The 24,434-nt window shown below is 39.5% G+C and overlaps 1 protein-coding gene across 50 annotated transcripts in view; it reads left to right on the plus strand.

The window, feature by feature from the left end:
- The window catches only part of SOX6 (SRY-box transcription factor 6), a 658,308-nt gene extending 639,624 nt beyond the window's left edge, over positions 1-18,684 (plus strand). For all 50 annotated transcript variants that reach the window (XM_045370379.3, XM_074014189.1, XM_074014211.1 and 47 more), the window contains 2 exons: positions 2,441-2,657; positions 14,583-18,684. In XM_045370379.3, the coding sequence (XP_045226314.1) occupies positions 2,441-2,657; positions 14,583-14,886 (521 nt within the window). In that variant the 3' untranslated portion in view covers positions 14,887-18,684. The remainder of the gene's footprint in view (positions 1-2,440; positions 2,658-14,582) is intronic.
- The last annotated feature ends 5,750 nt before the right edge of the window (positions 18,685-24,434 follow it).

The following is a 24,434-nucleotide window of genomic DNA, read 5'->3' on the forward strand; positions in this document are numbered from 1 at the left end:
AGCCTTTGTCATCACATCTGCCTCCCCCACCCCATAACGTGGCATTTAGGTTTGGGAGTTATTATATCCACCAGGTGCCAGGGCAGGACTGGCTAAACACTTATTTTTAAGACAAAACTATTTATAGTATGTGTTAATATTGTGAATTTAGCAACTCTTGAGAGGTCACTGCTAAACAAGAATCATGGAGACAAGCTTTATCTCTTTTTACTGTGCAGTTCTCTTACATTCATATGTTGCTATGAAGTACTCATAGACCCTACAGTGTTCTGCTTCAGCGTCTTGGGTTTCTATGTCCCACTGGAAGAATTCATCAAGGAATAGAAACACAAAATGGTGTGAAATTCATGGAGTGCAGAACCGTGCCTCTGATGATCACTTTAAAACTTGTAAAATAAATCTACAATTATTTTAACAGGACAGACTAGTTCAAATTTCATAGCAGTGAGCTGAACACATGAACCACAGGGCAGAGGCCCAGTTTGTGGCAAATTGCCAGAGTGATTCTCTATTTCTCAGGATTAAACTCAAGCCTTGTTCTATTAGTGTAGAGCTTGCCTAGTGCGGATTGTACAGTTTGGAATTATTGTGCTCAACATGTTAAACATATTTTATTCAACATGCAGCATTACAGTCAACATGTTTCCTCTTTAAAAAGGAAAAACACAGAAGGCACTGTTCTACTTAAGCTGTCACGATGTGACAAAATCTCAAAGGAAGCCGTTTAAGAAGCTGAAAAACATTAGAGACTTAAACTGTGGTTTTAATTTTTTAAATGTTTTGTTCAAAAGTAATAAATATTTAACCTGAGTAAATATCAGTGATCTGGACATGCACAGATACACGTGTTTTGTCACTGTATAAATAGTTTAACTTGATTCTGAGGCATTTTGAGGCAGTGACCTCTAAGAAAAATTTAAAACATACATAAGATCAAATAGTGGTGAAATGTTAAAATATGTTTTTCTTTTTTTTCTTTTGATTTTCTAATTTCAAAATGGATACTAAATGTCACTAAAATTAAGTGTGGTTTTCATTTTTAGAGCTTCAGAGTTACTCATAGGGATGTTATTCTTTTGAATTTAAATACCTTTCAAACCAAAATGTTCCTCGTGGACATACTTTTTTTTTTTTTCTAGTTAAACGATATTCTAAAAAATAAAAAAAAATAAAAAAAAAAATCAGTGCTTCTCTGGCCTTACAGTTTTATATCTAACTTGAAGATTTTCTTATTTTTCTGCCCTTTTAGTAGCAATATGAGGAAGCTTTCAGATGGGCACAGAGCCTCTCTGTTTCCATTTTGGCAGCTATGGGGAATCTATATCATTTGTGTGCATTCTGTGAAAAAATTATTAAGAATATAGTAAGTATATTCATTAAAATGTAAAGTTTTAAGTGCAAGCATTTCAAGAGCACCAAGAATTCTTTGTTAATTGGGGCTTTAAGCTGCTGGAAACCAGCAGAACAGAGAGAAGCATATCTGCATAAGCCTTCTACACAACTTTTGCACAACAATCAGGAAAGAGCAGGGATGGATGTGCTATTAAAGCAGACCAGTATATTGCTGGCTGCAGAGAATATTTGTACAACTTTTCCATTTGTTTATGTACAAAAAATCTCCACTGAAGAATAGCTAACATCCAGCCTGCACAGCTGTTACCGCTTTATTCACCAACGAGACACAAAAATGCAATTTGATACATGTAAAAAAACACATCCCCTCTTCATCAAGTGTTTAGATAATTCTTTATAAACAATATTAGAGAAGTGAATACTTATCCTTCTTCCTGTATAAACCATATTAAAAATTTTTGTACTTTTATTGGTACAGCTTTGAATGAACGTTTATAGTACTTGAAAATGGTATATATAATTCCAACGGTACCTTCCGGTTCTAAAGCTATAACTTCTTAAGTAGAGCTTAGGTTTTTTAATTACCTAGGCCATGGGAGACTTGTGCACAGTAGCTTTTCATACATGGAAGGATTTCAACATCTGCTGACATCTTGTCAAAGGATAGTTTCACTAAAGATACTTGGAGTTTGGGAGATGTTTGAATTTCTAGAACAAAGAAAGCTTTTCCTGAGAATCCTGTCATGCTCAAAAGTATGCTTAGGAAGTTTAGCCTTTTAACCCTGTTGAGAGGATAGGCAGGTGGATGGGGAAAGATCTTGGTGTAGGCGATGATCTTTAAGCAGCAAAGATATATTTTAAAACGTATAGTAGCATCAGTCTTAAACTATTGAGAGAAATAATACGAGAAAGTGTCATATGCTTTGTACTATAGACTGAGAGTATAGTTGGGATAGCCAGTGCTATGTGGTAATTGGAGCCACCCAGCACACAGATGAGTGAAGTGGTGGAAAGGTATATCTAGTTGTGTTTGCCTAGAATATGTTGCCCTGACCACTTGGGTACTTAAGGCTATTTTTATTTATAGGATCTCGCTGGAAATCAATGTCCAACCAGGAGAAGCAACCTTATTATGAAGAGCAGGCCCGGCTAAGCAAGATCCACTTAGAGAAGTACCCAAACTATAAATACAAACCCCGACCGAAACGCACCTGCATTGTTGATGGCAAAAAGCTTCGGATTGGGGAGTATAAGCAACTGATGAGGTCTCGGAGACAGGAGATGAGGCAGTTCTTTACTGTGGGGTAAGTATTCCTGAATTTAGCCACCTGGGCTTTTCTTTTGCAGTAAGTAACTATAGGATGGCTATTGGCAGTATGTTTGGGAAGAAGATTAGGGAAAGAGGATGTTGTGACATACTGAAGGGGCTTGGCCATGAGAATCTTTGCTGTGTCATAGGGGCACTGCCTCGCACCATGGCTTTTGCTCAAATCAAGCCAAACCTGGAAGAGCTCACTCCCAGCTGATCACCCCTGTCATTGTCTCCCAAGCCAACTTAAGATGCTCAGTGCCCACACACAGAGTTTCTGGTAGTTTATTTAACCAGACACACAGGGAGAAAAAATAAAAACTAACCTTAAGAAATCCCCAGAAGCTTTCCAGCTTCTCTGGGTGGTGCTTCTGACTCTAATCACAATAGTCTGCTTTTGTTGTGGGATCTACCACAAGATAATTGGCCTTGACATTGGTTAGAGGATCTCATTTTTGGGATAAGATCCAGAACTCCTGTTGCAGTAAATTATTCTGTGGTGGGAGCAGTAACAATGTGTATTTTCTTGCTTAAATCAGAAACTAGACATGTTTTTGATATCTTCAAGTCTGATTTCATGTCATTTTGTTTAAAAATTAGGTAATAGATTTCTGGTATAAATTTCGACTTGGCTGACTGGCTGTCTGCATTCAAAAGAGGCCCCTCATAACCACAGTAGTCAGGATAAGTGGGGATGCAGATAACTGTAGATTCCAACATACCTAGACCTAGAAGCACAGCAGGGTGGCAAACCCAGAGGGCCATCTGAGGCACAGACCTGAAGCGGCTGGACTCAGAGTAGGGAAACACTTGGGAAAGAGCTTGAGAGAGAGAAGTGGAGTAAGCAAGAGGGAAGCTGCATTTGCTGTGAACTTGGAGGAGAACTGAGGAGCTGTGCTGTGCCAGGGAACTAAGAGAGCTTCACTTGAAGGTAGAAAAAGAGATACCTTAAAGGAGAAGTAAAGAGCAATTTACTTTTAAGGGCACTCAAGAGGTAACCCCATGGAACAAAAAGTTGGTTTCAGAGCATATGTTTAAAAGGAATAGTAAATAGAATAAGAAAACAAAGCCATTGAAAGTAGTCTGGGTCATGAATCTGTGCAATACACTGCAGTGTTTTGGGGAGGAGCGTGGGCTTTGGAGTTTGACTGCTGGGGTTCACATACTGACTGTGCCATCTATCTGGGCAAGTTATTTAACTTCTCTAACTTTTGTTTTCTCATGTGTAAAATGAAACGAATAGTAGAAACTATCTTGTATGATTGTTGAGAGGATTCAATGAGGCAACGCTTTTAAAAGTACTTTATATAGTGCTTAATACAATATCAATAAAGGTGAACTCTAGCATTATCATTACTATTTAATATGTATTTCCTATCACAGAAAACCATATTTTATATCACACCAGATGATCAGTGAATTTCTTTATACCATGGCAGAACCTTTTAGAGGTAGAGAGAAGCTTAAGCCACTTTATTATAAAAGATCCCAGTATGTTAACAAATGAAGACATGACAAAATAGGATTACCAAATTCCTCTATATTATAAATGTTTGTAATTTTAAAGGTAATGCGTTTAACACTAAAAAGCGCAATGCGGTGTAATTGGGCTATTCAGATGATAATTAGAGGTTTTATGAAAAATACTAATTCATAGTCCACTTTAAGATTGTGTGATAAACATTCTCTTTTAATCCTGTTAGTACACCTCTAAGATTGTGTATAATCTCTTTTGAACAATCCAAAAGTTTAAGTTTGAGACCTTTTGTGATTCCTGCCCTTGTCCTCAGTCATGTTCCTTGTGTATATAGTGATACATAGCGGGGCTGTTTCGCCGGTCTGGAAGGCTACTAAAGGTACTGTTTTAATACCTTGATGTAATACTTATTTGAAAATATGAGTTGCAGTAATACTATTGAATTTAGTTCCCTTTACTAAAAGGTACATTAAAACAGCTCTGGATCAAAATACCACAACATGTACCAATGCATGTAAAATAAAAAACTAAAACAATTTAATAACATCTATTATTTATTGACTATCTAGCGTATACTAGGATTTTAGATATATAGTCCCATATTTCTCTAAATAAGATAAAGAAGTTGAGTTTTAGAGAGTTCCTGTGGCTACAGAAAGGTGCTAAAGAGCAAAGGTTCAAATTCAGGTCTTGGCCCTCATCATGCCAAATGACTGAGGAACTGTCTTTACCATTTTGTCTCAAAATATGCCTCATGGCCCTATGTGCGCAGTCATGAGTGTGGCTGTGCCCTCTGAGCAAGAGCTCTTAGCACTTGGAGAAAATGAAGTCTCTGCTTGTGGTATATGGTGCATAAAAAAGAGCTTTGAAATTTAGAGACTAAGTATCCTGTTCTTGATAGTATAGGACAGTCCTTTATGGAAGGATCATTTTAGACTGCAGAATAGGGCTACTGAAGAGCAGGCAATGATCACAATGTCTTATTCTTTAATATCAATGCTGAGCATTTTCCTCTCTGCCCAGCTTTGATAATACTTGCTACATAGAGCCAGGTGTCGTTTCTGCTTAAGGATTTTTGTTCTCTTTTAAGTAGTTGTAGTTGATAGATTATTAATTTCCTGAGGTTTATCTTTGGAAATTGATCTTTATTAGATATGAGGTTATTACAAGAGTTGAGCAAAAAACAAACAAAAATTCAAATATTGCTATTGATGTCTTGATGGAATGGGGTGAGATCAATTTTTATAGCTGATTTTGAAAGGACGTGCATAACTTTCAAGCCAATAAAAATGCATATACTGCTCAACATTTTCATGCATTTTACTGACTACACAACTGTGGCTGATGAGTTAGATTTTTTTTATTACTTAGCTATTATGAAATGAATTTATCAATAATATGGAATGGAGCAAAGTTATCTCTTGCCTTGGTTTTAACCTCTTCAGTTTGCAGAGTATCGGAATGTTGTAACAATCCAGATAAGAGTACTATTAATGTAGAGGGAATATTCATTAGGGTCCATATAGCTACAATGATGTCTTCCCAAGAACTGTACCAAATATACTTCCATTTATTTGAAACTTATTTGGTAATTTACCTATGAACTCATAGAGAATTATACAGGTACATTCAGCCCTCCGTATGTGTGTGGATTCAACCAATTTTGGATCAAAATTATTTTTTTAAAAAATTCCAGAAAATGTTACATTATTGCTACAGTACACTATGTAGTTAGGTCTACAGTGTTTGCATCTGTATGGAACATCTACAGACTTTTTTTTTCTTGCATTTATTTCCTAAACAATTCAGTATAAAAAGTGTTTACATAATATTTATATTGTATTAGCTATTACAAATAATGAGATTGTTTAAAGTATATGGGGGGTGTGTGTAGGTTATATGCAAATACTATACCACTTTATAAAAGGGACTTGAGCATCCTCAGATTTTGTTATCTGTGGGGGGTCCTGGAAACAATTCCCCATGATACTGATATAAAACTAGTATAAAATATTAAATTTGGGGCTACTTTTTTAGCAATGATAAAGATAAATTATTGAATACTTACTGTGTGCTATGTACTCTGCCGAGTGGATTATACAGATTATTGCAAATAATTTGCAAGATATGGAATATCATTCCCACTATACAATTGAAAAATGCAATATTCAGAGATGTTAAATAATTTGTCTAAGGCCACACAGCTAGTAAATGACCGAGCTGAGATATAAACCAGGTTTATGTGAATGTGAAACATATGTCCCTTTTACCAAAGGCCATTGGTAAGGACATGATATTACACACAGGCGGTATAGTGGAGTGGTTAAGAGCATCAATTCTGGAGTCAGACTAGTCTGGCTCAAATACTAGATCTGCACCTTCTTGGCTGTAGGAAGTAATACATGGCAGTCTTTATCCATCTGAACTCTCCCCTTGCCCTTGGGAAACATTTATTCCTCTCTACCCCAGTTTCCTCATATGTAGAATGCGAATGACAATACCAATGACATATGCAGGACTCTTCTTGAAGACTGAGTAACTTACTATTTGTAAAGTGCTTAGAACATTGCCTGGCATATGAAAAGCTTTAAATTCAAGTAAATATTATTATTCTAGAAAAATAATACTGTGTGCCAAGTATATATTCTATGTTATATTAAAATAATTATTTTAGTGCCTTGTACTATAAGTGATTTGAACATTTGCCATTTTAATCTTAATTTTAAAGAGGTTGAATCAATCCTACTTAAGACACTTATAAAATACAATTACGTTAGCATAGATTAGCCATGCTCTTTTAAGTATTGTCCTCATGTAAAGACCCTGGATTAGAACATTCAGTAGGTAAAGTGAACAGATTAATATTATTTCTGTTCCTTCCTGCAATATCAGCTATAGAGATATGTGACGTATAGGCTTATCTCCTAATGAAACAAACTTCCTTGTCTTTGTTTATACACTTTGAAGGGTCTGAAGGGTCAGCAAACAATGGGGCTTTGCCAGCATAAATATGTAGTTACTTTGTAATTGGCAAAGCTAGATTACACTCCAGAAATATTCCTGTAATTTTGAAGTCATGTAGCAATGGTGGGCTCTATCAGGGCCAGGTTTTACTCTTTACTTAGACTGGGAGGAAGGGTTCTTAAGTATCTCTGTTCATATCAACTCATGTATATACTTTTACAAACATCCACAAATGTTGTTTTGATGTGCACATTCATTATTTGCAAAGCCCAATACCTGCCAGCTATTCCTGTTTGTGAAATCTGCAGTGTTTGAATTTTGACTTTGAAATTGATCTATAAAGGAAGGAAAAAATGCTTTTTAGGAAAGTAATTTCTGATAGACAAAGCTCGAGCCTGCTGGCTGGATTTCTTACTTTGTTCATTGATTTGTTAGTCAATTGGTAAGGGCCTCTTTGAAACCAGCTATGTGTCCAACACTTTGCTATATTAATATGGTACATGAGGCCTTATTTCTGTACACATGAGTTTCAGAAAATTCTATAGTTGGGGAAGCCAGATACATATATGAATAGATTAGCATATAATAGTGTGTTATACACACACATACACACACAAGACATGGCACAACACTGTAATTAGCTATGCACAGTTAGTTGTTTTTTAGTCTCTCTTTATGCTGATAATGATAATAAGAGAGCAAGATCAGCATGATGGTTAGCTTCTGATTTTGCATCCACAGAATTAGTTGCAACATAGAAGGGGCCTCAGATGTTATATACTTTAAACCATTGTAGGAGTCTTCCCTAAGTTCTACTTGAACTCTTCCAGGGGTAGAGAGCTCACTGCTTCCCAAGGGAGCTAGTTCCTTTGTGGAACATTTCCTAATTCTAGCAAGTTTTCTTTTCTGTTAACTAAGCCATAATCTGCCTTCCTGCTACTTTGCAGGTTGGTTCTAATCTTCTTTCGTGTCTCCTAGAGCAAATCTTCCCTTTATTTAAGCATCTAAAGATGGTTATTTTCATACAGCTATTCTTATTACATCTTTTCTTCCCTGGAATAGATTACCTAGGATTTTCATTTGTTTTTCTCTCATTCATTCATTCATTCATCCTATATATTTAACAGATATTTACTGGGTTCCTCCTATGTTACAAGCAGTCTGAGTTCTGGAACTATGTCAGTGAAAATTTTTGTCTCTTGAAGCTTATATTCTAGTGATAGAAGTCAAACAAAAAACAAATAAATAAATAAATAATAGTGAGAAGTGCCTTAAACAAAGTAAAGTAAGGAAAAGGGTAGGAAGTTTCAGCATATAGGGTGCAATTTTAAATAGGGTGGTCATGGAAAACCTCACTGAGAAGGCAACATTTGAGCAAAGGCCTGAGTAGGTAAGGGAGCAAGCTGTGCAGATATCTGGGAAATGTAGGCAGAGAGAACAGCAACTGCAAAGGTTTTGAGGAAAGATTGTGCCTAGTTTGTTCCAAGAAGAAATAAAGAGACCAGAATGACAGGAGCAAAGTGAGTAGGTAGGAAGAGTAATAGAAAAGACTTGTAAGCCATAGTCTTCGTAACAAGGAGCCAAGTTATGAAAAGACTTGTAAGACATTGTGAAGACTTTGTATTTGACCCTGAGTGAGATAGAAAGGCATTGATGAGTTTTAAGCAGAAGAATGCTTTCATATGACTTAGGTTTTTAAAGGATCACGCTATCTGCTATGTTGAGAATTTTCTGAAGGAGAATGGCCTGTAGCAAGGAAGCCAGTCTCTTACAATAAACCAGATTGGAGTTGATGGTGGTTTGTTCCAGGTTTGTAGGGGTGGAGGTGGTAAGAAGTAGATGGGTTCTAGATGTGTTCCTGAAGAAGAAACAATAGGATTTGCTGATCAATTGGATACAGGGTTTGAAAGAAATACAGTTACCATAGATTGGCTTATTCAGCTGGAAGCACGAAGTAATCATTAACCGAGAATAGGATGGCCATGAGAGGGGCAGGTATGTGGGAGAATGATGAGGACTTTAAGTTTTGCACCTATGAGATTGAGACAGCACTTAGACATCCAAATCAAATAAGCAGTTTTATATATATATATATATATATATATATATATATATATATATATATATATATATATATGAGTCTAGAATTTAGGAGCGAGAGGCTTTCTGGAGATATAAATTGGGAAGTTGTCAGCATATAGATAATATTTAAAGCCATGGAATTAGATGAAATCACCAAGGGAATAAATTTAGATAGAGAAGAGAAGAAGTCCAAGGACTGAATCCATGGGCACTTCGGTGCTTAGATGGCAGGGAGATGGGAACTTAGAAGGAGCAGCCAATGAGATAGGAGGAAGACCAGGAGGGTGCGGCATCTGAGACAACAAGTGAATAAAATGTTTCAGCAAGGAGAAAATGATCAACTATATCAAATGCTGCCTGTGTTATAGATCTGGGTAACATGAGGACCAAGAACTGACTTTTGGATTTAACAATATGAAGATTATTGATGGTGTGACCTTCATAAGCTCTGTTTCAGTGGCATACTGGGAGTGATTGAAGTGGGTTTAAGAAAGAATTGAGTAGAAGAAATGAAGAAAGACAACTTTTTAAAGAGTTTTGCTTTAAAGGACATCAAAGAAATGGAGCAAGAGCTGGAGGGGGACATGTGCCAAGAGAGAGATTTTTGGTTTTGTTTTTTATGGTATGAGTGATTATAGCATGTTTGCTGGGAATTCTATACAGAATCAATGATTCAGATGGTAGAGACAATTGTTGGAGAGATATCTTTAGCAAACAAGAACAGATAGTTTCAGTGCACAAGCAGAGGGGTTAGCCTTATATTGGATTATGAGCTGATTCAAAATATGGGAAGGCGGGCAGAGAATGGGGCACAGATACAGGGAGGCCTGTCAATGTGACAGTGGGAGTTTGTGAAAAGTTTCTTCTGATTGCTTCTAATTTCTCCATGAAATGGAAAGCCAGGCCATTAGCTTGGAGTGAGAAAGGGGGAGAAGAAGTTGGATATTTGAGGAAAGTTAAGAAGGTAGGAAGTAATTGTCTAGGAGGCTAAAAGAAGGAGTGGGCTAGGACAACGTGCAATATGATGGCTGAACAGCACCAGAGTCCTGTTTGAAGTACAGGATTGTAAATTTAGAGACTAGTAAGTATGGCAGCGTATTTTCTCCAGCCAAGTTCAGCTGTGTGGCTAAACAGAAGAGTAGGCAGAGACTGAACTAAAGTTGGAGTTTTGCTATGTAAGAGAATGAAGAGTGTCTGCGAGGGAGTGAGTAACCATGGAATTGGAACTGGGTAAAGAGGTAAGTGGGGGCACAAGCAGGGAGAGGCTCAAGTAACTGAGGGCAGTGAAGGTGGGTTGAAGGGTCAGGAAACCGTAGCTCCTCAGAGGGAATGGGGAGTGAAATCATAAACTGGGTACTAGAGGGAGAAAACTAGAAAAATAAGGTGTGGTGGTTACAGAGTGGGATATTTAAAATTGAGATTAGGGAGGAGTGACAGATGAAAAAGACAAGGTCCACTGTATGACAAAAGAGCAAGCAACTAAGATAGGGAGGGACCCAGATTATCACAGTGGAGGGGAGGTCACACTGAGATAGCCAGGTGTTAGAATGAACATCTACAGAGATAGCAAAGTCATCAAGAATCATGGCAGAGGTTATGTTGAAGAGACAGCAACAGTGAGCCAGGAGCTAACGTCTTTTAGGAATGAGGGGGACTGATCAGACAGTAGGTAGATAAAGGTATGAGTGGGTGACATAGTCTGGTGACATGAGATTCAAAGATGAGATTTTTAGGATGGAGGGATTAAAAAGTAGGTTGGAAGAGGCAATGAGGAGCTAAGAAGGGAACTACCCCACCTCCAGACCCATTCATGTGAGGGGCATGGAAAGCAAATAACCAACTCTTCCAAGGCCCTTAGGGAGACTCATGGCCTAGAGAGAGAGCCAAGTTTCAGTTAGAGCAAGAAGGTGAGTCAGTAAGGACTGACAGTTGAGTTCCAGAGGGTATAATGGAAATATTTCATAAATTAGAGAAAGGAGGGACTTAGGGTTAGAGAAAGGGTTATACAGTACCAAATGTTATTCTTTGGGTACTTTTTCGTTTTTAAACATTTCTTAGAAGATGTCAACATTTTCCCATCTCAGATGCCCTTCTCTACGTTCTGCGGTAAAGAGGAAATCCTCTCCTGGCCAGGCTTGTGAACTAGAGTATTGTTTTACAATTAACTGCCAATTCCAAATGGCTCCTGTGGGCTGGCACTCATGGAGAGTCCAGAGAATTACCTTGTCATTTTCTTGGTGCTCCCCCAGACCTAGGACATGCTTGCGCTCTGTGAGGTTTACACCAGCTTCCCAAAGGAGGAAAGGAAAGGGAATTAACATTTTCATCTACTCTGTAATGCAATGCTTTGCATATATGTTCTTCCTTAATCTTCACAGTCCTGTCAAATGTGATTGTTCTAATTTATAGATGAGGAGAGGCAATGTCGGTGATAATAATTAGCCTGCCCAAGATCACACAGCCAGTAACTGGTGCAGCTGGGATTTAAACCCAAGCCAATCTGACTCCAAAATCTGAGCTCTTTGCACCATACCACATAACCTTCTTCCCAGAAGGCTTGGAGAGTCAAAAATCATCTCTCACAGGAATAAGTTCTCACTCTAGCATTTATGTACAACCTCGAACAGTTGTATGTGAATGTGAAAACCTTACCAGAGCTGGACTCCCTTCATTTCCTCCAGGTGGGGAGTAACCCCTGGGTTTTTACCCTCACTGGCTTTTAGCGTTGTCTGGGGGCTTAAAACAGCCATATCTATCTCTCCACTCCCAGGACTAGGCTTTTGAATATCATGTGTCTCACTCTCACTCTAGAAAGAAATTGTACAGATGTTTTATTTGCTTGTTTATTTATTTTTAGCATTCCATTACCAGCTTAAAGTCCAAATACTCTGAACTATGTGGAGCCCAGTGTAGAAGATTTCAATTCCGATTTAAATTGCTAAGGATTTTTCTGATAGTGTGAGCTTGCTTTTCTCGCCCTGATCTCGATATATACTAGAGAATTTGTGACACAGTGAAGGTTCAACTCCTGATTATGGTACTTGCATGGCCTTGAACAAACAGCTTGAATTTTCTGAAACTTAATTGGTCACTTCATGTGTAAAAGAGGGAAAATGATACCTAACTCTCTGGCTTATTATGAGGATTCAAGAAGATAATGTAAAAACACCTAAATATAGTTCCCAGTGCATAATATGAACTCAATTTAAATTTATTCAGTAGACCTGTTGACATAGATATTCTATATCTATATCAGATATAGATAAAAATATTGCAAAAAGTGACCATCTATTATTTGTGAAAAGAAAACGAATCATTTGATAGTTTGTTTTTACGCAGAGTTTATATTACAGATCAGCTTGCCAAATTGGGAAATCTGTAAAATGGGTTAACATTGCAGTAAAAGCTTTCACTCTACACTCATAATGTGATTAAGGCAAAAATATTTTATCGCAGTTATTCAAATTCAGTAAAAAAAATTAATGAGGCATTCAATATCTTGGTAAGGTTAGCATAAAATTTAATTTGTGTTAATTTGCCCAAAACTTAGGAAGCCAGAAGTATACTGTTTTAAAATTTGATTCAATAAGAGGGAAACTAATATTCTATATGATGCTTCTATACATCGATTTAGATTCCTCTATTATCTGTTTCCTTCAGGCAACCAAAAAACTCACCATGAGAATCATAAAAACTGGATCCATGTCAAGTGCTTAGTGTCAGCTAGGTGCTGACAGTCTCCATAGAAGTCAGGCATTTTTATGATATACAGTGAGCTTAGTGTATCTGTAGATTGAATATCTATAAAGGAAAGAGTGATAGGATTCAAGTCAGCCAATGGCTTAGATTCACATTCTGGCTCTGCTGGTTATTGAATGCAGGGCTTGAAGCAAGGTCTGGTTTTCTTCATCTGGAAATGGAAAAAATAGTAACTTATGGGGTCATGATGTTAATTGGGTGAGTTGGTATACCTGAAAATATTTTATATGTTATGTTAGGGATATGATATGCCTTGTGGTGATTAAAAGAGGTTGCTAAATTCAGCGTGAAGAGATATCTCACATCGTGTTTCTAAACCATCTCCATCCCTTCTCCCTCTGCCAGGCTGGAGGGCGTGGAGGTCTTTGTGAGAAAATTATGTTCCTCTGGACATGTCAAAGAATGGCAAGTAGCTAAGCTACTTCTTCATAGATTCAGGGTATTTTCCTGTTTAAGTGAGATGGATAGAAAGTTTCAGTGATAATGTGTAGGGTGAGTAAGAATTGTCCAAGTGATAATTGACCTGAAGTCATGAGTACAAAAAGTGGAAGGACCTTCCAGAACTTCCCTAACCCTGGCTTTTATAAATATGTGGAAATTGAGGCTCCAAAAGGATAGTTACATTGACCATTTGAAACAAATTTTGACTATAATTTACGATCCATAAAAGATTGAGAAACTTCTGGTGAATATTGCATATGTGAAAATAATATTTTAGCCACAGTCTCTCTCTGAGTTAGTTGGATCTTTCATTCCTGTGTACCAGTTATAATGCCCTAAGTGAAGTTGAGAGACAGTAGTCATGTCTCCCTGCAGGAAGAGATTGACCTCCACAAAGGATCTGTTAAGTTTATTTAAACTAGGCTAACATTATGGAGGAGTGAACTGGTGTCCAGGCCTTGCCACCCTCTGGCATCTAGAGTGAGGCAGCATATCTGGTGTCTACTCTGCAACTCTACTCTGTTGAGTTGCAGAGCTCTCACTGCTCTTTACTCTCGACTCTCTTAATCACAGCCCCAGTTCCAGCCCAGGGCCTCAGCAGTAATGACATCCAAGATGATCCTTCCACAGGGATTCTTCCTAACAAGTTCAGCCATGGAAATATGTAGACATTTACATGAATAACAAATAGATGCTTTGCTAAATCTCACTCTTTGGGACATGCTAGGTTCCTTCTCTTCTCGATTTATACAGTTCTCAAACCAAGGTGAAGACACAAACCTGCTTAATAGTGTCATTATAATATGTTTCATGCCACTAGTCTAATTTTCAAAATGTGCTGGGAGATCTTCAAAAATTATCTCACATGTAACTTTGCGGAATTCACTACATCATTTGTTCCTAATGCCAGGTGTTATCCAAGTTTTGCATATTTACCAAGTTAAAAGAACCCTGCCTTTATGTTGCAAAATCGTCAGTAAATTGCTCCATCATATTGTTTAACCCTTAACATAGCATCAAGGAGATTTTCAGGACTCCTCCAGGGAACAACTTTGTCACATTTTATTTGCTTAGAATGTTATTTAACATTTATTTAGGGCTCCCTTTGGAAAGTGTAGGGGGTAAATTCCAGTGCCAGACATAGCACATATACAGATATTTCTCCCTTGTCTGATTTTGTTTTTTGAATCTATATAGGCAACAGCCTCAGATTCCAATCACCACAGGAACAGGTGTTGTGTATCCTGGTGCTATCACTATGGCAACTACCACACCATCGCCTCAGATGACATCTGACTGCTCTAGCACCTCGGCCAGCCCGGAGCCCAGCCTCCCGGTCATCCAGAGCACTTATGGTATGAAGACAGATGGCGGAAGCCTAGCTGGAAATGAAATGATTAATGGAGAGGATGAAATGGAAATGTATGATGACTATGAAGATGACCCCAAATCAGACTATAGCAGTGAAAATGAAGCCCCGGAGGCTGTCAGTGCCAACTGAGGAGTTTTTGTTTGCTGAATTAAAGTACTCTGACATTTCACCCCGGTCCCCAACAAAAAGTTATTAAAGAGCCCGCATGCATTTGTGGCTCCACAATTACATCAGCAGAATGGTCTTAATTGTTTCATAAAGTGTGAGACAGATTAAGTTTTCCCTGATTTTTCATGAACTTGAGTTTTTTGTCGTTATTGTTATTGTTGTTGTTGTTTTTTTTTAATTTAGGTGAAGACATATTAAATATGAGACACCAGGACTTGAAACTTATCTCAACCCGTAGATGTCTTACAAGTCTTATATTTTTGTCTTACTTTTTTTTTCTTTTGGATGTTGATAAAGGTTTAAGTTACTGTTTTAGATGGGGTTAAACATTCTCACTCAGGTATGCTGTGCCGGCCTACAGGTTGTGAATGTGTTTTTATTCTGAATTATTTTAGAAAACAACTGAGGATTTCATATTGTGAAACAGAACAAGTCCACGGCGTGTGCAGCTGCATGTAGAGCATATTCAAAAGGCCTCGGAATTCCAATTTTCCATGTGTAGAGTTAAACTTTGAATGTGCCAAACTTTTTCATAACTTTTGAATCTTAATATTTTGAAAGTCTTAAAGGAGACACTGCAAAGTCTTAGACAATCTTTGGCATCTTAAAATAAAATAGCAAACCAATATTTTTTTCCAGAAAATGGTAAAGTACTCAGGAATCTGGAGACAAGATATTGTAAGGAATGAACAAGTTTGCCACAGTGCATGGACCCAATTGTGTTTGCCTGTTGACGTGCCATCAGTGTGTGATGTGGTATGATGTACACACACCAGAGCGACCGCCACACCAGATATCGACCGAGTGGTCTTCTCTGCCTGAGACCACCTCTCACTACATCCATTATCCCTTTGCCTTTAACCCTGACATTCAGTCTTAACACATTTTCTCTTAAATAATTTATTCATTCCAGAATGTCAAGGGTCCACTTACTATTTATTTTTTTAAAATTGTTGGTGGCATTAATTTAATAATTCTTTTTTTTCACCTTCCTTCCCCAAAGAACTTTTCAGTCCTTTTCACCTCCTTCTCCTGTGTACATAGTGATTTTATGTCCCCAGAACGCCTGGAAGCATTTCTGAAACCAAGATATTATTAAAAACCTATTATTGTTTTTAATCATGAGTATATATCTGGCTGCAGGGCTGTGTATTGGGATATAGGTATATAGTCTTACACTTAAACAGGTATGCCCCTGAGGTTCACTGTGACCTCAAGTCTTTTTCCAGAATTTTCCCCTAATTCAGTTCACAAGTGGTAGGGTCTGCATCAGTGGCATTTCCCCCTGAATTCCATTCAGCAGCAAGGGTCAACAGTGGTGACTGCCAGGCAGGAGAGGCCTGTGGCCAAACCTGAAGCCCAAGGCTTGTGGGCCATGCAGGAATCTCAGTGAAGCTGTCATGGGCTGGCATCTTTACACTGAGTTGCCTTGTCCCAGCTGGCACATCCAGGGAGTTCATTGCAAAATCCCCAGGATGCAAAAAGCCACATGACAGCCTCAGAACAAAGATGGTGGCAAATAGTCGTGATACATCTAGAGAATGAAAGAAAACCATAAGGGAGGAGAAGGAGGGGAATACATTCCCTATATGGGATGTTCCTACTGTTAACTCTGGGGAACAGATAGCTCCGGGGGCAGCAGATGAGTTCCTCTGGCTGACTCTCTATCCGTGGCCACATGGGGACATGCCTACGTGTGAACAAGATGAACTGCACTTGTCACACAAGGATTTCTTTGGAGACATGCTGCTGGGGTGGGAAGCAGTGAGGTTTTATTCTTCATCTCCTAACTACAGGGAGTTCTGCCATGCCATTTTGCGCTTCCTGAAACCAGGACAGGTTGCCTATCGGGGGTCTTCACCCAGAGAGGTTTAGTGGGAGAATGTCAGTGAATGGGATAGTTCACCTCATGGGACAACCCAGAATCTGATCACCAGGACATAGGAACGGCCCCATCAGATTTCTTGAGCCATTTTGTCACTTGGAAGAAAATAGTGTACCTTCATATTTATTTAAGAGTGCTCAAGGCCTAATAGCAATAAACAGGTCTAGCCAAGAAATTACCAGCTATTCCATTAGCTGGGAGTGCTCTCTATAAGCTGATTAAGGTACTGATAGGAACGCTTTGTTATTCATGTTGGTTGGGGATTAGAAATTTGTTTTTGTACATTTATTTCAAATGAGGAGGAGGTCATTTTTTTCTCAAAAAATGAGTATTTATTATTGTCTTACTGATTTCTTTGATTATATACCTCTCCTCCTCAGTTCACTCTTGTGGTTTTTTTTTCTTTCTTTTTGGCTTTTGCTTTTGCTCTCTCTCACTTCTTTCTTATTTTGTTGCATTGGTAGAGTGTTGTATGGCTAGCATTGTATTGTATGTAATTAATTTTGCACAAAGGCAAACATTTAGCGTAGTAGGTTAATTTTGTTTGTTTTTATGACCATGCCAAAATAATATTCTGGGCTGGTGGAGAACAAAGGACTGTTCTTTAGGACTGAAACTTGATTTTGCTCGTAGTAAGTAAAAAAAAAAAAAAAAAAAAAAAACACACACACTCACAGATGTTGTTTCGTAAGTGTTATAAGCACTGGATATAAATGGTATTTTTTATCACTTCTGACTAATGTGAAACTGTTGTACGAAAACTACATGAACAAAAGTCATCTGTTTCGACTCGTGTGGGCTTGCCTCACAGTTGCCGGATTTGAGTCATTTTTATGTCTTGTTATTTCATTTATTTATGCAAAATACATGTGTGTATGAACACTTTGTTTTAGCTCCAGCTCTGCCTCAGTACTGGGGTTCAGTTACTTTTAGCCATGTTCTTAAAAATGAAAGGCTATTCAGGAATGATCTGATTGTAAACGCCTCTTTCATTGGATCAAACAGTAATGCTGTATCTGAATCTAAATTTTGTGTATAAGCAGTTTATTTATTAGCCAAGTTTGGCTCTAAATATTCATGGAAATTAAGAATGACAATCATAGGGATCACTTCATTTTATTTTCAGTGGGGCTTAAACAAAGTTTTTATGACTTTACCATCTCATTTTAGATTTTTTGAATGTGTAAATATAACATAGAAATAGAATTTATTTTTGGTTCATGAATACTTAGTGAGATATAAGTTATGTATTTCCTTTTTGTTCTCTATCCATAGATGTTGGTCCAAACTGAAAGTTGATGAGTCACTGTGCCTCTCGGGGTAGTGAGTTATCAGCCACAGTGAGTGAGAGAGCAGTGTTCGGCCTGCAGCTGGGACAGCAAAATGCTTCACCAGGGTTCTCATGTAGTTCAGAATCCACTGTCCACAGATCCAGACATTTCCCTTTTTTCTTACAGAAAGTTGATGATTGGACATACTAAATTTCCGCTACGGTTAGGAGACAGTTTGCTTTGTGAGTCCACATAAATCTTCTAAGATACTTCTGTGACCATTTAATAGCAAGAAACATGAATGCCATTACAAAGGCAAAAATCCACCTCTGAGACTGGCCATTAATAAAAGTCCCACCATGTCAGTTTAGATTCAAGAATGTTAAGCAACTTTGTTTTTGCGGTGCTCCCTATTTCATAGTATCTTCAAATCAAAGATAAAAATTATCTCCATTTTGTTAAAGAACTTACAGGGTCAGGGTTCTCCTTGTCACTTAGAATTGGGACACTGCCAGACAATCCTCTCCTACAAAAAAAAAAAAAAAAAAAAAAAAGCCATATGGAATGGAAGGAAAAGGAGTAAAGAAGGAAGAAAGGAAAAAAGAAGGAAGGGAGAGAGAAACAAAAGGTCGCTTTGCAGATATGAGCTGCCAGGCTGACAACTTGTCTATTTCATTGGCAGATATGAAGCAGTGTCTTTTCCAGGAAGGTACGGAAGCTTTGTTGTTTTCACACATATCCAGCTCAGCCTTTTAGAAGCACATCAGTTTGCTTCGTTAGGTATTTGATACTCTCCAGCCTTGTCCTTAGGCCTGATTTGATTTGCCAGGGTCCTGACACCAAAGCCCAGGCCAAGTTCTAAATTCAGGTGTGGGCTCACAGTGCTATTGAGCTTGTCGAATTCTGGCCTCCCCTGAACATTAGCCCCACAGGAGCCTGAGGGTGTTTGAAAAGGGCGTGATCACTCTAGGGCTGAAATTAAAGGCTGCTTTCTTTTCTTTCCGAAGCCAGGCTGCTTCTTCGGAGCACACCCTCCTCAGCCAGGAGCACAGGCACTAGCTGAAAGCAGGGATTGTTTTGGGAAAGCCCATTTACCCTCAGTAGGAAGGCAGCCGGGTCACTTGAACAGCACAGCTGAGGCTGCTTCTCTCAATTTACTCGTTTTGCAAAGAATTGACCTCTACCAACTCATTAGGGAGAGGAAAAAGAATCACTTAGTAATTTTAAATCACGTGAGAAGTCCTGTACCAAGTGCCAACAACTGCAAATAAATGCAGCTAGAGGAATGTATTGAAATTGTTACTGGGTCTTCCTTTTTAATGAGAAAATGACAAAAATAGTTGCTGTAGCCCTGCCTGTGTACACGTTTGTCTAAGAATTGAGTTGGCACTTAAGCTCACTTCTCAAAGTATAATAATATTGTATGACCTCATTTGTCCTTTCACAAAAGCACTTGCATCATTTCCTTAAGTCATCTGCTCCCTGACATGTTTTCTTCCCTAATAAACAACTTCTGTCTGTTATTCCTGCCGACGATGTTCTGTTTCTGATGCCATATCCTATTGAGCGTTCCCCTGTATTAATATCATTGAAGTATTGATATGCAAACACATTTCCTTTTCATCCCCATTCTGTCTTTCCCGTTGGGGACAGATTGCTTTCCAAAAACTCATGAACAAGTATTTGGAATGCTGGTACCTTTGGGGCAGAGGTAAGGGTGGGCGGGATGGGGGCAGAAAGGTAATGCTTAATGCACATTCTCTGCTAATCAGTGTCCGTGGCAATATGAACGCTTGAAGAAAACTCAGTGACATATCTTGCTCAGTAGATTCTTATTCCTGAAGAACCACAAGCATAAAGTGAGGCCTCAGTGCTGGTGCTCTTGGAGTATGGGGAATGTGCAAATATTTAACTGTTTTGTATGCTGCACATTGCAGGCCTGCTCATGTGCATTCTCCCTTTGTCTTCCTTTGTCATATGTGTTTTTGCTTTTTTGAAAGTGCAGTCTTTATTGTACCCTCCTCCAGCTTGTAGCAAATTAGAATGCTTAGCATTTATGTTCATTCATTATTGTATTTGCCATGTAAAATTTTTATTACCTTAGACAAGCTTATAAGCTGTTACTACATAACTTATCTTACTGTAACTCTTTTATTTCCCCCTACGTTGTAATTTGTTTGTGATGTATATTGTGAAATTGTATTCTATGTTAATTTAATCAGCACAATTCACTGACATGCTGGACTGACATGCTGGCTGCTGTTTCAAAGTGTAAAGTTTGTGTAGGGCTGTTGGGACAACTGCAACTCTGTTGTCAAGGTACTGTGCTTTGGTTCCTATAGCAACACTGGGTGTGGCCCTTGAATTGCTAAGGGCATTTAATACATCCTGGAGCAAAATTTTAACTGCAGATTTTCTTTGTAGAAATTCTATGTATAATGCAGGTACCTACTTGGCCCATGGCTGGTAACTATTTGGGCAATTAGAAAAAAAGAAAAAAACATAAAAACTAGTGTCTATTGCTGCTTTGAATATGTTTGAAAGTCTGAAAATGTAAATAGTTTATCAAAAAAAAATCTTGTACAGTCCAGTGTAAAGTTTTTAAATGACCTTAAGGGTTGCCATCACATCTTTCTCACACTCTCCTCTTGATAATAATAATAATAAAAAGTTTGCTAAAGATTAAAGAAATGGGAAAAAATCTCTTCAAATTTACAAGAATGAATCATTGTTCTTAGCTTTGTTGCATACACAAACTTCTTGGATTTCGTTGTGCAGTATTGACGTGAGATAAAGCTCAACATTGAATAATCTTTCAGTGGTACTTTTCAAAGTCTTCCCCTCCTCTGCCTCATAATTAAGGGAAAAGACAAATTGAAAGACACACTGTCTTTATCTATCCTGGTGTATGTTGGCACCTTAGCTACTTTTTTTTTCCTTTTTGCACAAGGTGCTTTCCTGATATGTTCAACATGCCATCTTTGGGTGATAATGTATATGCCGTGATGGGGCTCAGGCCCCTAAGGGGAGTGTCTATAAGAACTGCCTATTTATGCTCATTTACCTCAAGACTGTCCTCTCTACCCTAATCTAGTTGTCATCACTCCATCTTTTGTACTGCTGTTGACACTTACAAATTAAAGATAAATTTTGTTTTATGACGTCTGTGTATGGCCTTGTCTGTGCCCTGCCAAGTGTCCCCACCACGGAGCCCCAGCCAGTCCTGAATGTGCCACCCTCTTGCTGCTGGAGCCTGCAGAGCTCTCCTACCCTCCGTCATTGCTTCTGCCTGGCCCAAAGGTAGGTCTCCGAAAGCCATGGAACCCCTTAGCCTGGAAAGATTTGTCTGCTCTTTTCATTGTGGAGCACACCCGGCTGCAGCAGGAAATACTTGTGGATTTAGAAGGGAGGAACGGGACACAAGGTGGATTTTTGTCGAGAAGATGAGAGAGCATGGCATTGAAATTGCGTCTTTACCTGACTTCTTCATCTGAGTGAAACAGCTTAGAACCTTTTGGAGTATGAACAACTCTCAAGGGCCAGCCTCTCATCTGACACCACCTTCTGCAGGCCTAGCAGCCAAGAGTGGAAAATGCTGCACTTATGGAACCTTTCCCTCCACTGTGGTTGGCAGTAGTTGGCTGATTACTCAGTACCTTCTGCTTCAGAGAAGAAAGAGCCCATCTTTTTGTCCAGCAATGAGTTGCATCCAGAGTGAAACTCGGTTCCCAGTGATATCAGCTTCTAAAATGTTGCCAAAACTATTTCATTGTGCTCAGAGTCTGAGTGGGGACAGAGGGTGGGTAGTGGGATAAAGCAAGCAGGGCCCTTAAGGAAGACTTGCGAAACCAGCCAAGCCAGTCCTGTGAGTCTAGAGATGAGTAACCAACACCTAGGGAGTGAAACAAAAGTGTTCAAGAGAGAGGAGAGGCCCAGCCACTCCTTTGGATATTTCCTATTAAAAATGCCTCAGGAAAAAAAAAAAAAAAGCCAATAATATGTGGGACTGACTTTATTCCAGTCACATTGCAAGTTAGACACAGGCTCCTGTAAGTTCTGAAAATCTAGCATTCCAGGACCTCCCTCTTGCCCCATGGCTTTTTAAAAGCCCAGGTAAGTACAGGGCATTGGAAAGAACAGGGACTTTGGAGTCACACCAGCCTGGCTCTGCCACCTGCCAGCTGCGTGACCTTCCCTGAATAACACCTCTGAGCCACGGTCCTCTCCTCTATAAAATGGGGTAACAATTCTTACCTGTCAGGGTGCTGGGGGAATGAAAAGAAATAGCAGGTGTAAAACATCCAGGAGTGGATGGCACACAGAGGGCATGAATGCCCACTAACTCCTCTGACCAGAAAATGCCTAAGCTAGGGAGGTTGGCTGGTGTCACCACTGAGCAAAATGAAGGCGGTGCCTGAGGCCTTCACTCAGGGCCTGGTCACATACAGGAAGACCTCAGGGCCCTCCCTCTGAGCTAGTCTCCATGCCACAGGTTTTCTCACTCCCAGCTCATCCTTACCATTGCTGCAGTCCTTCTTTCTAAGCCTGTCTCCTCTCTCTCATCCTTCTCTAAAACCTTCTGGCTTTCTGCTGCTGACTAGATAAAGTCCCAGCTTCCTGCCCTGTCAGCCAGGCCTCAACAGACCTGCCAGCCCCATTTTCCACCATTACCCCACACACCTTCAGTGCTCTCTGCTGCTCTCATACCCCGAGTCTGTCCACCACCCTGGGGCTTTTACTTCTCCTTTAGCATGGAAAGAATCTGTCCCCTTCTCTGTTTGGGAAATTCCCAGTTATCTTTCAAAAGCCACCCAATATCACTACTTCCTGAGACCTTCTTGGATCCCCAGTTTCAAGCTCTCCCTTGGGAGAGAGCAAAGAGCTCTTTGAAAGAACCTCGCGATCACTATGAGCACATTGTAATGATGTGTCTCTGTGTCTGTCTTTCCTGCTAGATGACAAACTGCTGAAACCAAAAACTGTACCTTGGCCTTCCCTGCCCCCAACACAGTGCTTGGCACATAGTAAGTGCTCTACACTTGTTTGTGGAAGGAATGTATGAGGGATTGCAACTTGGTCTCCATGTGTGGTTTAGATGCCTGTGAGTATCGGGGTCTCAGGTGGTGAGGCTGAGGGATCTTGTAGGCATACCTTGGTATTACTTACTTCATTTGGAGAACATTATTAGTTAAAAACATCTCTATTCATATTGGGAGAGCCATTTTTTCAAGTTGGTATGATAGGCACAAGGCACTGAGAGTCTCTGTGCTTTTAGGATGACTCACTGCAGAATGCCTGAGCCTCTGAACCCAGAGCCACTACTCTATTCTTCCTCCTAGGCATCCTGGCTGAGGTATGAAAAGGACAGACCAGGAAGGGGAAGCTTTTCTCAGTTTTCCTTACCTTTTCCTTGACATCCCAGATACCCTACGACTAGTCTGTTCAGAGACAAGGGGTTCTTGGAAGCTTGATCTCTGCGCCTCCATCATGGAAAGGGAAGGAGACCAGCTGCCTCTACCTGCTGCTGAGAGCCAGGGCAGTGATCTCATGAGGCCGCAATGTGGACAGCTGTTTACTTAGTGTCCGTTCCTTCCTCTTTGGTCCAGGTAATGACGCCTTCTCTCAGTTGTGCTCTAGAGCCTTGCTGGCGCAAAGTGTGGCTCACAGATCAGCAGCTACAGCATCACCTAAGGCATATTACAGTATGGGCTAATATGGCATGGGCTATATTGAGTAGAAAGCTCCTAGCAGTTGAGACTCCATGAACTGTCATCTACCTCCTTAGTCAATGACACATCATACATGAGATAGGATTTTCCTCATTTGAATTGTGAAAGCCCAGAAGTAGGACATGACCAACCCAAAGTCACACACAGATTAAATGGCAGTGCCAGAACATGCACTTGTATTTTCTAATTCTAAACACAGGTGAACGTGTTGCATATGACCTCACAATAGTCTGTGAAAATTGCTCATCACTGGGACAGCCCTGGATCTAGAGCTCAGTTATCACCAGGTGTCCTGGACTGTGTCACACTGTGGGAGCACTGAGGCATCTAGGGGCAGTGGCCTCTGGCATCTCTGACTGTCATCCTCTACTTTGGCTGTGCCCAGTGCCTGGCCCAAAAGAGACGCTGGATCAATAGGGTGGCTCTCTGGAGAGCTTGTTCAGAGCCCTGCTGTTAGTTAACCACCTAGTAATTTTTCCATTTTGACACCAGGCTGAGTGGCCATGGAGTAGGTCAGTGAGAATATGTGTAGGTTCTGGGGGCCCCATTCCTGAGTCTGGGAGGAGGACACCCAGTGAAGAGAGTGATCAGGGAAGGTGTCTGAGCTAGTGTCACCCGAGGTCC

The sequence above is a fragment of the Macaca fascicularis genome, chromosome 14, assembly GCF_037993035.2.
Source record: "Macaca fascicularis isolate 582-1 chromosome 14, T2T-MFA8v1.1".
In the NCBI taxonomy this organism is placed as follows: domain Eukaryota; kingdom Metazoa; phylum Chordata; class Mammalia; order Primates; family Cercopithecidae; genus Macaca; species Macaca fascicularis.